Genomic DNA, 12,701 nt, shown 5'->3' on the forward strand with positions numbered 1-12,701 from the left:
TGAGCTAAACAGGAGATATCAAATCATTATTAGACTTACATTAATAAAGAAGGTCTAGGGCAGAGCTGTTTTAAGACTGTGACAAGTGAGGTAATTGCCTATGGAAGGTCCTACCAGTGTCAGGTAACCAATAAAAAATATTGTCACACTTTATAAACATCAAAATTCTGCTGTGTTTACATTTTGCCAAAGAGTTTCAGCACAATATGGGAACTTGAATACTAATTATATTGATATGTCGTAAATCCACATTTTTGTCACAAAGACATAAAAATGGGCAACATACATTACGTTTTCTTCTTACTATAGTGAACAGTGGCATTGTAAAACTATAAACATTTATAACCCCTCTAAGTAAACAGTGATGTAACATACAAAATGATTCTGTAAATTAGTTCTCATTCACCTTTCCAGTACTTCATATGGACCCTTATCCATCCCTAGTGGTACAAACATTTGCCAGGCTATACTAAATATAGGGAAGCAGCAGTGCAAGCTGAGCCTTTATGACATTATGCATCTGTGTTCAGGTCTCCCTCGCTCATATTTTTGGAAATGTGTGTACAGATGGTGATTTGGCAGAGTTAATGTACACACCAGCGGAATGTGTGATTGACCCAAGGATAAGTCCAGTATAGCTTAACCAGGCAGTGTGGTTTATTGAGTAAATTAAACTACATCCGTACTCACTGTTACACTGGTTGAAGAGCATGAAGCGGAATTTGTAGTGGAGCAGGGTTCAGACAGATCACCAGCCGGTGACTGTGTCTTGGAGATGCGGTAACGGTGCAGGTGCTGAAGCTGCAGTATTGCCGGTAATAGGTCGCAGGAGCTAAGGGGAGCAAAGCGCATTTGCAGTAGCAGGATCCGGCAGCCATCATGGTAGGGGAATGAAGTTTCATACTGGAGGAGCCATATTGGAGACTGCACAGTCGCTCTCTCTCAACATTTAAGAGAACACACCCTTACTGAACTTAACACAAGAAGGCGTCAGTATAATGTGCAACAGAATCTGTAAAAACAACCTATGCTTTTGTGCACATTCACAGTATGCAAAAAAAGAGATATATACACCCAAATCTACATAATGCCCAAACTATGGACAACAAGATTTACCCATTATATGGATCAACTACTATCTTCTTAGTCTTAGAAGCAACTTGCAAAGGAATGTTAGCAGTAGCAGTGCAGTTCATTAAGCCACACACGTATATCTAAAAGAGAGAACAGAAACAATTATACATACAGATATAAGATATCAGATATAAAACATCAGATATACACAATTATATTAATGTCCACTTAATTCTATTAGATAGATAGATAGATAGATAGATAGATAGATAGATAGATAGATAGATAGATAGATAGATAGATAGATAGATAGATAGATAGATAACCAGCAAGAAGGGTTCTATACACAGGTGCACTACACGGATGTGATTGGTTTGGGATGTGTGGGGAGGATAAAAGAACTGTGGGATCTGGTTGGTGGAGCGTCTGAAGCTGATTAGCAGCCGGAAGATGTATATACAGTAGCATATGTTTTTCCATTGTTACGAATGTTACCATCGTTGGTTTATGCATTCACTTTAAAATGACATATATAACTACAAAAAAAGATTTTAATAGACCCACCCTTCTACTAATACAAGTATCCTAATACAAAAAATTGTTTTCTGTCATATTAATTTTTTAATGCCACCATTAAAATATACCAGGGCAGGAATACATTTCTGCTGTAGAATTTAATCCTATTTTCACTAATCTTACTTTATTAATGTGTATATTGTAAAAAAAAATTTGTGCTGAGGATCTAATCGGACTCAATTTGGTCATTATGGATGGGGCCACACACAGTGCATTGGTCAACAATATTTTGTTCTCACCTTATTGTTCATGACAAAATACATTTTATGATTTAGCCAGTCTACACATAAGGAAGTTATGGTCCCATTGTTAGTGTGAAATATTTTCAGGTCAGACATGTCTGTCATGTCAGCAGCTCCTTTCCCCCAAATATTATTTTCCTCTGAGAAATATACAGCTTGGGTATAAATGCTCACAGAAACACCTAGATTAAAAGAAAGTTGTTGAGTAAAAAAGATATACAGTAACCCCCTATAGATTTGTGGAAGGGCTACATGTGCCGTGGTGTGTATTATTATACACATTTTATTCTATTTAGTCTAAGCATTTAACATAGACCTATTACTATTTCCATGCATCTGATACAGAACAAATTCTACGGAGGCCGAGAACATTGAGTGCTATTGGGCTCGGGGATTGACACAAGTCTTTTGGGGAAGGGGGTACCTGATCAGTAATGTGCAAAGATGTAAAGAAGGAATCTTTACAGGGTTGTTATTTGCTTTCAAATAGAGCACAGAACTTTCTTATCCAGATAAGGATTTGAATTCTCTGTCACAGTGGCACTGGAGGCTGGGTATGATGCCTGTATATATTATGTCACTTTTCCTTGTTCCTTATGTTATAAAGCCCCAATTTCTTAATGAAATTATTTTACATAACTAAATCAAGTAGTATTTTAGGATAATTATGGAAGCACTTAATTGAATGACAAGAATCTCTATAATGGTGGTAGTATAGTGACCTGCATCAGCCATGCTTAAGCCACCCCCACCCCGGTGATATCAGCTCATAGGTGCCCTACAGTAGGAGGCATGGGAATCACTACATGGAGCTGGTGATGCATATTAGATGTGGCAGTTATTGGGCGAAGTTTAGATAGCGTTGCATAAACATGGACCAGGCCTGATGCCTGTTGGAGGAAGAGGCGGCATACACTAATTTTTTTATGTGTTGCTCTAGCCTAAGCCACCGCCAATGTGTCAGCTTTAAACTCGCTGCACATCCTGATTTTGCACTCTCCAAATTGCTGGGTATTAAATCTGCTGATTTGCAGGCTATTACATTCTGACTCTGCATCAGACCCTTAGGGGGTCATTAGAACATTTTTTGACAGTATAGGAAGTTAAAGTTTGATTTCTTAACATTATACTGTGGCTTTATCGCAATCAATGACACTTAAGGATAATTTATGTGAATGGTTCAGAAATGACTGAAGTGTTTCATGCTGAGGATTATAATAAGTGAATGTGTCGGCAACAAGAACCTCATCCAAACCGTGAATTAAAGGATACATATATACAATAATAGATATATATGATACTGAATGTCACACACTTCTATATCTTTCAGCTTATGAATATGTGTGTCATTATTATATATCTTACTTTGTACATGGAACTATTTGGATTTTAGCTCCATTTGTGTTTTAGAGAAGATAGATAACACTTACTGTGGATTGTACTATGCATTTTAAGACACTGAGATTCATGCACAGCATCCTTCAGGTTATCCCGCTGTTTAAGGGTGTCATTTCTTGACAGAAATAGCAACGGTGACTTATCTGGAACTAAAGAGAGTTTGATCAGAGATGCAGAGAGGCTGTGAATAATATTATTGGTCTTCCAAGCGCTGCAAACAAACTCTGCTGAGCATTATGCAATAACTAAGCCACGGATGTATTGAACTATTCCATCTGGCATCACCGGTGTAGTAGCGATGCCATGGCTATTTCTGTTGATTTTTATTTCCAATTGGTTTGTGTGATTTTTTATCAGAGTTAGATTTGTACGGTAGCTTTGATATGCATTTACTCAATGGGCAATGCAGTTGCTTTGTAATGAATGATCAATGACCATAGCCAAACTGCACAGAAAAAAAGTGAACAGATGCTGTTTTCTATCTAAATGGAAATGTATCCTTTGTATTTTTGGTGGTTGAAAGCACATAGCATACCACATGACTGGTCATTTAGATGTAGATACAGTCTCTTGGGTACTGCATTTTACCAATATTAAACTTAGACTATGCAAGCTGACCCTATAAAGGGCTTCTGATACCCAAGTAAGTTTTGTTACTGATATCACAAAAATAGGTTTGGCATGCATATTGCACTCACTTAGTGAGACAGGCAGTTCAAGTAAGGGCGCACTTACATAAACAGTATAAATTACATATTTATATATTTTATATGTTTACTACTTATAGGTTAAGAAATGTCCATATACACTCTGTATTTACTAAAATAATAACTACTACATTACTATCATGGACATACTTACCAGTAACCCTATATGTATATACACTCTGGACTTCATTCAGAGTCTCTCACTAGGGCACGCTCGCTCGCTGGGAGCGATATTTGCACATCTACGCATGCGTATAATTCGCAGTGCGCATGCGCAAGCCATTCGTTGCGATCTGATTTTGATAGCTCGCAAGCCACTTTCAGGTCGCTGCTTTGAGTGACAGATAGTGCCGTTTGTGGGTGGTAACAGGGGAAGGTGCTCGTGAACGGGGGAGTGGATGTGCAAACGCAGGCATGTCAGGCCACCAAAACGCCGTTTAAAGGGCGTGCATAATTTACAACGTAGCGTCATTGTACGTCACCTGAATGTATTTCAGCCAGCACTGATCACAGTGCTTGCGGAAGGCTAAGGCAACCCCAAGGGCTGCGAGCAGCTCCGATGGCTCTCGATGGTCCCGATTAATCCTTCATTTCCCAGAGATGACGTCTGTTGCGAGTGGCAAGGGAGCGTCTTTATACACTTGCGAGCGCACTTTGCCGTAGCTTGCTAAAACATAGTGGGCGTCCTTACGAGACGCAGTGCGAGCACTTCATTACAATATCCGGCCCCTTTTGCCAGCGAGCGATCGCATCTTGCGAGAGACACTGAATGAGGTCCCCTGTGTTTACTAAAAATAATAACTAGTACAATACTATCATGAACTTTAAATGAACTATAAGACATTGTCTAGTCCAGAAATCCCTCTAGTACTTTAGGGGACTATTTATCAGATAATATTTGCAGAATATCCCCAGAAAACACTTGTTTTCGGGGTTACCAACAAATATTATGGATACCCCAAATGTATGAAGGAGGAAAAGCAGCAAATATCTCCATATCTGATGCGGTCCCTCAATTTCCAACAGAAGCTGCAGCCCCACAGTTTTCTATGGTGGCTGCAAATCTGTCAGCTTTACGAAGCAGTTTGGCTCTGGCAGCTAAATCTGTAGATGACATCCACTGGGCAAAATTCACAGAAAATACTGGGAGAGGGTTCCTCCGAAACCCTCCCCTGCAATGGCTGCCGTACAAGCTTGGTCAGTAAACCGCCATGTTTTTTTCGTTCATTTCACTTCTTATACAATGCAGGGACGTGCTCCTTTACGGAGCCCCTGTCCCTGGATGTGATTAAGGGCCGTATTCAATTTGAAGCGAAAAGCGTGTTCTTGGTGAAAACTTTTCGCCGATGGCGTCATTTTCGCCTGTTTTGGTTTTACTCCGTATTCAATTTGGATGACTTTCCGCCTAGGCAGAAAGTCAATGCAATGTAATAGGCGAAAAAGTTTCGCCTATGAATACCAGGCGGAAAAAAGTGCAGAATTGGGGTTTTGGAGTGCAATGTTGTGGGAACCCCCGTGCAGCCTTCATACAGTCCCCCAAAGGTAAACTGTGTTAAAAAATGTAAAAAAAATTCTAAAGGACACCCCAAAAAATTATTTTGAATTTGGGGGCGTAAAAAAATAAATGTTGAGGGACAAAGTTAAAAACTAGCGAACTTGGCTCTGGGGGGGTCCCCAAGAATGCCCCAAGTGTTTTTTTGATTGCAGGTGCTTGCGGCAGGTGGATTTTTCACGATTTTTACAACTTAACTTTAGCAACTTTTAAATATGCTGATCCCCATTTTCAAAAACGCTATTTAGCAGCTATTGAGTGCATTTAAAAATACCAAACACCTTCAGCAAGCCAAATCGGGTGGTACAATAGGGAACCCCCATGTCAGAGCATCTTTTGGGGGGGTGTCAGGCTGACAGGCTGATTTTCCCAAATTTGACAGGACTTTCCGCCTGTTCAAGTTTCGCCGGGTCCCGTTTTCGTGTACTTCCATATTGAATACAGGGTAAAGCGGGGACGGCCATGATACTTTTCTGCCTACAAAGGACGCGATGTAGGCGAATAGTCTGGGAGGCGAAAAAGTGTTGCGGATCCGCTCTAATTGAATACGGCTCTTAGAGTACATCCGGGTGATCTATAATTTGTTATTACCGAGAATAGCGGCAATAAGAAATTATAATTATTAGGTCTTAAACCCGATTATTAAAAAACATGCCTCTTAGTGTTTTTATGACATATAAAAAATGTAAATATGGAAATGACCTGTACTCATCTCGAATTTTCTGAGTGAGGAACTATAATCCTAATATTATTTTATTTTTATTGTAGTTGAGTGTAAGGGAAGATTAATATTAAGATTTATGTACACGGTTCTTATATATGTGGGATTTAAGATTAATGCTTGCTTTATGCATCATTCTTTTTGAAAATGTGATCAGATATCTATTTATTTTACTGTTCTAATTCTAGTAAATATCTGACTATTCCACTACTACCTAATATCTGTTCTGTATGCAATTATGTATTGTTTGGTGGGGAGGCACATGGCAGACATTCCTGGTATATACCTCTTGCTTTGGTTGGTGGAATGGCAAATTATACTGTTCTTGCAGCTGCTGCTCTTTTATATGTGGTCGCTGAATGCTGAAAATGCCCAGACATTGTTTGGAGCACAGACAGCATGTCCTGCATTTACCTGGAATTTTCAAGAAATTCTCAACCAACAAGTTTATTGTGTATGCAAAACATGGTACATGTTGAAATTCACCCAATTGCAATGCTCGTACAATGTCATAGGCTGCAGAACGGGGGAAACAAGGGGGCAACTCGCCAAACCCTCCCCCCCAAAAAAAAACAATTGAGAGGCGCCACTATATGTACTGGGTCTTTGGGAGCAGGGCTACCACAGGGCCGGACACGGAGATATTCCCCTTTCCAGCTGCTCCATCTCCTCCCTCCCCACAGCACGTGGCTGCCCACCTCCTCTCTCCTCCTTCCTCTACCTAGCTCATCCCCTACAGTGGCTAGTAACTGCAGGATGGCCCTCCTTTGGCATCAGTGCTGCACCCTTCTCCCCTCTCACTTTAAATACTCCTCCCTTCTTGCGCCTCAGCTCCCCCTTCATACTTTCTATCTCTCTAGGACCAAAATGCCCTCCTATTCACAGCACTCCCAAACCCCCCCCTCGCAACCCCCAACCTCTCCTTTCACAGCACCCCTGACACCCACCGTTCGTGCCATATATAGGCGCCAAAATGAAATTATATTTGCCACCCCAACCTAAAAACATTGTGGTGCCAATGTACAATGTTACTTGCGGTTATCGGAAATGATAAGTGCAGAGGAGTCTTAGCGGGGTAAGCCATTTTTCTATCAAATCCCTTGGTTTTTACAACAGATAAATACCAGTATGCCTCTTAGTGAAGCCAATGATACAGAGAGTAGCCTGCCTGTAAATGAGTTGGCATTGTGTGTTAGATACTGTTGCTTGTCACAAACTGCTGTTGCGGCTTGTTACCTTCATGCCATATCCTCCTGCTGCAGGGTCTGACAATCCCCCCGGTCACCAGGCAACGTGGACGCCAAACTGGGATGGCGCCCATGGTTGCTGGGAAACCAAGACGTCAGACGGCTGCAGGTGCTCCCGGATAGATATGCAGCTTCCCAACTGTCAGCAATCAAACAATCTGTGCTCCCACAGCTCATTGGTGGAGGATCTTTCTTTAGTCTGTTTGGACTGGCACCATGCTGCCAGTGATATTTTACACTTCCTGTGTGAATCCTGGTTCCTGTCAGTCTGCCACAGTCTCTGTCTGCCGGGTATGATGCCAGTTCATGTCCTAGACTGCCTTGTCTGTATCACTGGCCGTCTTTACCACCCTGCGGCATTGCCGTACCCGCGGCACTCATCTATGTGTGGAGACTTCCATCCCTGGCTAACAGCCATTTACTATTGCCGCTCACTCTACAACCACCTGCAGCGCTCATCCTCGTCCTACTTACCTTTACCACCTAGGTGGCAGCACAACCCTCAAGGTTGGATAGTGCTGTCTAAGTTGCACCTTTGCCTTCAAGGCCGAACCATTAAGGTTGCAACTTGCCCCTCAAGGCCATCAAGGTTGCATCTCAGCCCTCAAGGCCACATCATAATATTCGGACAGCATCTCGGCCCTCTAAGCCACACCACAGCCATCAAGGCTGCATCGTGCCATCTAAGTCGCAATTCAGCCCTTAAGGCATCATTTACTTGGAATCCCACTTCGGCCCTCAAGGCTACACCTCGGCTCTCAAAGTTGCATCTTGCCCTCCTAGTTGCATCTCAGCTCTCAAAGTCCCATCTAGTCATTCAGGTCACTAAACATCTACTATTACAACATAGTGATTTTTATTGTGGCCTGTTCCATCCAGTACCACCATCTTCCGCATAACATCCTGTGATCTGCAATATTGCCGTGTAAGCCCCTACTGTTCTGAATTTAAGACCAGGCGGCCACATAAGTACCGATGAGCGTATCCAGCTCTAAGGGAACAGCGGGTGGCTGTTATTGGCAGAAGACCAAGCCAGCTGGAAGCAGCTGTGTAAGATCTAGGGATCTTACACAGTGGTTCCTTGCAGATCGTAACTTTATATCTGGTCCAAAACTTTACGGCACTCATGGATCGGCATGAATCCAGCCCAAGTTTTGGTATCCCTGATATAGGCTTTGACACAGAAGGTCAGGAGCTGTCTCTTCATGTAGAGGAAGTCCATACAGCTCCAATCACTCAGGCAGCAGTCAGAGAGCCCAAAGTAATCTGCCTAATCAGTTTTCTGGGGACCATAAAACCTTTGTGAATTTCAGGGAGAGCTGCAAGCTGTAGTTTTGCCTCTGACCACTATCCTCTGGATCTGAAGCTCAGCATGTGGGAGTTGTAATCTCACTTCTCCAAGGATACCCCCAGACCTGGGCTTTTGGCCTGCATTCTGATGTTTTGGCCTTGCAGTCAGTTCGGGCATTTTTTTCGACCCTTGGCTTGCTCTGAATTTCGCAGATGGGCCAATGACAGTGGTTGGAATGACCCTGCTCTGTGTAGACAGTTTTGTCACGGCCTTTCGGAGCAAGCTAAAGACATCTTAGTCCAACATCCTACTCCGGAGACTGTAGATGCACTCATGCAGCTTGCTGTATGGATTGACTGTCATATCAGAGAATGTAGGATAGAGAAGGAGCTACCAACATTACCCCCTCATTCAGTAGCTGCCAACTCCTTGCCGAACAGGACGAGCCCATGCAGATCTAGGCTTTTCACTTGTCCGCAGAGGAGAAACTCAGGAGGCATACCCTGGTTCTCTATTGTGGCGTCTTAGTTCCAGTTCTAATTGAATGTCTTGGAAAATCTCTGCCAACCACAGCCTTCCTTGATAGTGGAGCATCTGGAAACTTCATGGATATCTCCTTCTTCAAAACCTTGGGAGTTCCACCTGAAGATCCAGCTAGCCCAATCTCCATCTGCGGGCTTGATGGATGCTGTCTATCTAATGGCCGGGTAAAACTTCAAACAGTTGGCGCTCTGCATCCAAAATGTATTTCTTCCTCCTCCTTCATTGCCCTATGGCTCCAGTCAGCCTCGGTCTGCCTTGGCTCAGGATCCACAACCCTGTTTTGGACTGGAGATCCAGCAAAGTAATCAGCTGGGGTTTCGAATGCAGCCCTTGATGTCTCACTCTTCCTGTCCGGGCAGTACAATCTCCTCCGCAATCAGCTCCTCTGGAATTACCACAGCCATATCATGAATTTTTGGACATGTCCTTGACTTCCGTAGGGTCCTTCACAGACACCGGGTGCCCTCCAACTTCAACAATCAGATGGAAGGGGAACCCCTATTTGCATTTGTAGCCATTACCTGGCAAAGTCTTATTAATCTCTCTTAGTTTTCTACGTTAAAGGATAGTAGAAGATCTGTATATCAGCACCTTCAATGATGATATGTGCGGTCCCCCTGGTGACACTGACTATTATGAATGTTATGACTATTATATCCTTTGTCTTAAACTAGAGAAATTATAGATCTCTATAATTGGTGACTCTCAATCTTTTTTTTTTAATCCAATAATTTTTATTGAATTTTTAAACATACATAAAATAATTAAAACAGAAAAAACATATCATAAATATTAATAAAAATATTGGTATAAAAAAAAAGAGATTAATATATACCGGTACATGTGTGATCTCAATTCTTAACTACACAATCAACAAATGTGAAGTACTTTCAATAACATAGATCAATACAAAATTATAGTCATTATAGAGTACAAAATTTCAAACCAGGTATAGTATAGGAACATTCAGCTGGAAAACTATGCACACAAAATTACGCTGCATATGTAAATACATATCTATCTTGCTCCACCAGTAATATACAGTACATATTATGTCTAGAGACCCCCCCCCCCCTTCCTGACTATTAAGGCACATCTAGCCATCTCGCCCAGATATCAAATTATTTTTTCTAGCCACATACAGCGGCTCTCCATCTTTGAGCCAATTGAATAAGCAAAGCCTGATTCAAGGCCGGAAAAAGCTATTGGAAGAGACAGGTCAAATAGGGTTCCAAATTCTGGGGAGCTGTAAAGTGCACTTTTAAAGATAAATAACCATGATGTCATGGAGAGACAGATTAAAAGGTCTAAAACTGTTCTTTTATTGAGGTGGAAATGCATATAAAACCAATTACATGAAATTTCATTTAACGAAAGATAAAAATGAATCAAAAATATTTTTGAATTATAGTATCACATGATATAAAAAAATTTTGGCATGATATTGATAAAACATAAAAATAAAGTATCACTAAATTGTGGAAAGTGAACAGCAATGTAAAGTAAAGGAATTGGTTCCACCACACATTCATCTATAAACTATGGTCAGTGTTGAACAGTCCTCATTTATATAACTCATAAACACCCTTAGATATCAAATACTACACCTTCACACACCGACGGGGTAAAAAAAAAGAGTTGTAAAGGCACTTCTACACAGTACCATTTTACCCTATCATTAATATTGGGAAATGCTTTTTTATTGATTAATCTGTATATGCAGATATTTGTAGAGAGAGATGGCCATATACTACCTTTATTAAACTATTACTACTTGAAGTTTGCATTGTATGTTTCCCTTACTATAGTTGTAATCCTACTACATAATTTACCTGCTGAAACCATGGTAGTAATGTTAGCTTCTGCTGCAGGGCTTTCTCCATGCTCATTCACTGCAGTGATAATAAATCTATATGAAATAAAAAAAACAGAAACTTCATCACTTGTTCATAACAACACTTGGTAGGTACAACTGGTTATGGTTATTAAGAAAAAAAAAAAAGAAAAATATATAGGTATTTCCAGGGACCAGCATTTCCAGAGAAAAATATTCAAAACATGGAAATTACGGATAAATGGCAACTATGTATTACATAAATGCACAGCAGTATAATGATACATTCTACAAGTCTACTGATTATAACTAAAAGTGGACATAATTACACAGGAAACTGCAGATCTGAGAGGAGGGGATGTGGTCAGTATGTCAACATTGATAGAGTCGACATTCAGGTTGTAAACAAGATAATGTCGACATGTTCAGAATGTCAACATTTCACATGCTGGCGTTCACAATGTCAACCGTAGCAGATGTCAACATTATGAATTTAAAGGATGGGACCTTCTTTGTCATGTACAGTAAACCTTATATATTGTGACAAGTATCACATAGACCAGGTAAAATCCAACAGAAGCTTTATTTCCTCACCACAGGCACGTATACAGGACAAAGCAGTGTTCACAGGCAAGATGTTACAGGCTGGTACACAGAATCTTCCAATCTTTAGTGGACTCACAGGTCCAGGATCCCTAACACTAGTCACTACTGGGCCTATAAACTGGGTGACTATTTCACCGTCAGGATCAGTTTCCCAGTGTCTCTGCAGCTCTTTCACCAGCCTCACACAGGTGTCTGAAATCAGCCGCCTTTCCAGACTCAAATTAGCACACACAAACACTGGCCTGGATCTAACACTGGCCTGCAGTTTTACCACTATGTCAGATCTATCCTGTCCTTGCCACACTCCTTCCACCTTAGCTTCAACCACCCTGGTGAAGCTAACACTTTTTCAAGTGAGCTCTCTGCCTCACCCACCTCTATTTGTGTCATCCGATTGGGAACACAGGAGCTGATTCAGACGTGCTCGCTAGGATGCAATCGCTCGTAGCTGGCCGATATTTGCACATGACAATTTTTATGGTATATAGTAGTGATGGCCATCGATAGAAACATCGATTGTGACCACAGCTGCTGATGTTTCTTTAACATTGGTTGGGGGCTGCCATCTATATACATGTGTATATATATATATATATATACATACACACGTGTGTATATATACATATATATATATATATATATATATGCACACACATACACATATATATATATATATATATATATATATATACACATATATATTCCATAGACAAAAAACCTTACGGTTTCACATGTCCCATTAAGGCTGCTTAGACATGATCTGAAAATTCACAAAACCTATTTATTTTCTGCCACTCAAACTTCAAAAAGCAATGAAATTATGATCATTAAGGCTGATGCCTTAATGGACATGTTCCTTGCGCAATACAGATATGGTATGCCATCACACCCTGTGGTTAACTGCAGATTC

The 12,701-nt window shown here is 41.0% G+C and overlaps 1 protein-coding gene across 1 annotated transcript in view; it reads right to left on the reverse strand.

The window, feature by feature from the left end:
- The window catches only part of ROS1 (ROS proto-oncogene 1, receptor tyrosine kinase), a 335,661-nt gene that overhangs the window by 292,644 nt on the left and 30,316 nt on the right, over positions 1-12,701 (reverse strand). The window contains exons 6-9 of the mRNA XM_088481008.1: positions 11,184-11,260; positions 3,323-3,439; positions 1,890-2,074; positions 1,117-1,214 (exon numbers count right to left, since the gene is read on the reverse strand). Of these exons, the coding sequence (XP_088337134.1) occupies positions 1,117-1,214; positions 1,890-2,074; positions 3,323-3,439; positions 11,184-11,260 (477 nt within the window). The remainder of the gene's footprint in view (positions 1-1,116; positions 1,215-1,889; positions 2,075-3,322; positions 3,440-11,183; positions 11,261-12,701) is intronic.

Source organism: Taudactylus pleione, unplaced genomic scaffold, assembly GCF_031769625.1.
Source record: "Taudactylus pleione unplaced genomic scaffold, aTauple2 ptg000259l, whole genome shotgun sequence".
Classification (NCBI taxonomy): domain Eukaryota; kingdom Metazoa; phylum Chordata; class Amphibia; order Anura; family Myobatrachidae; genus Taudactylus; species Taudactylus pleione.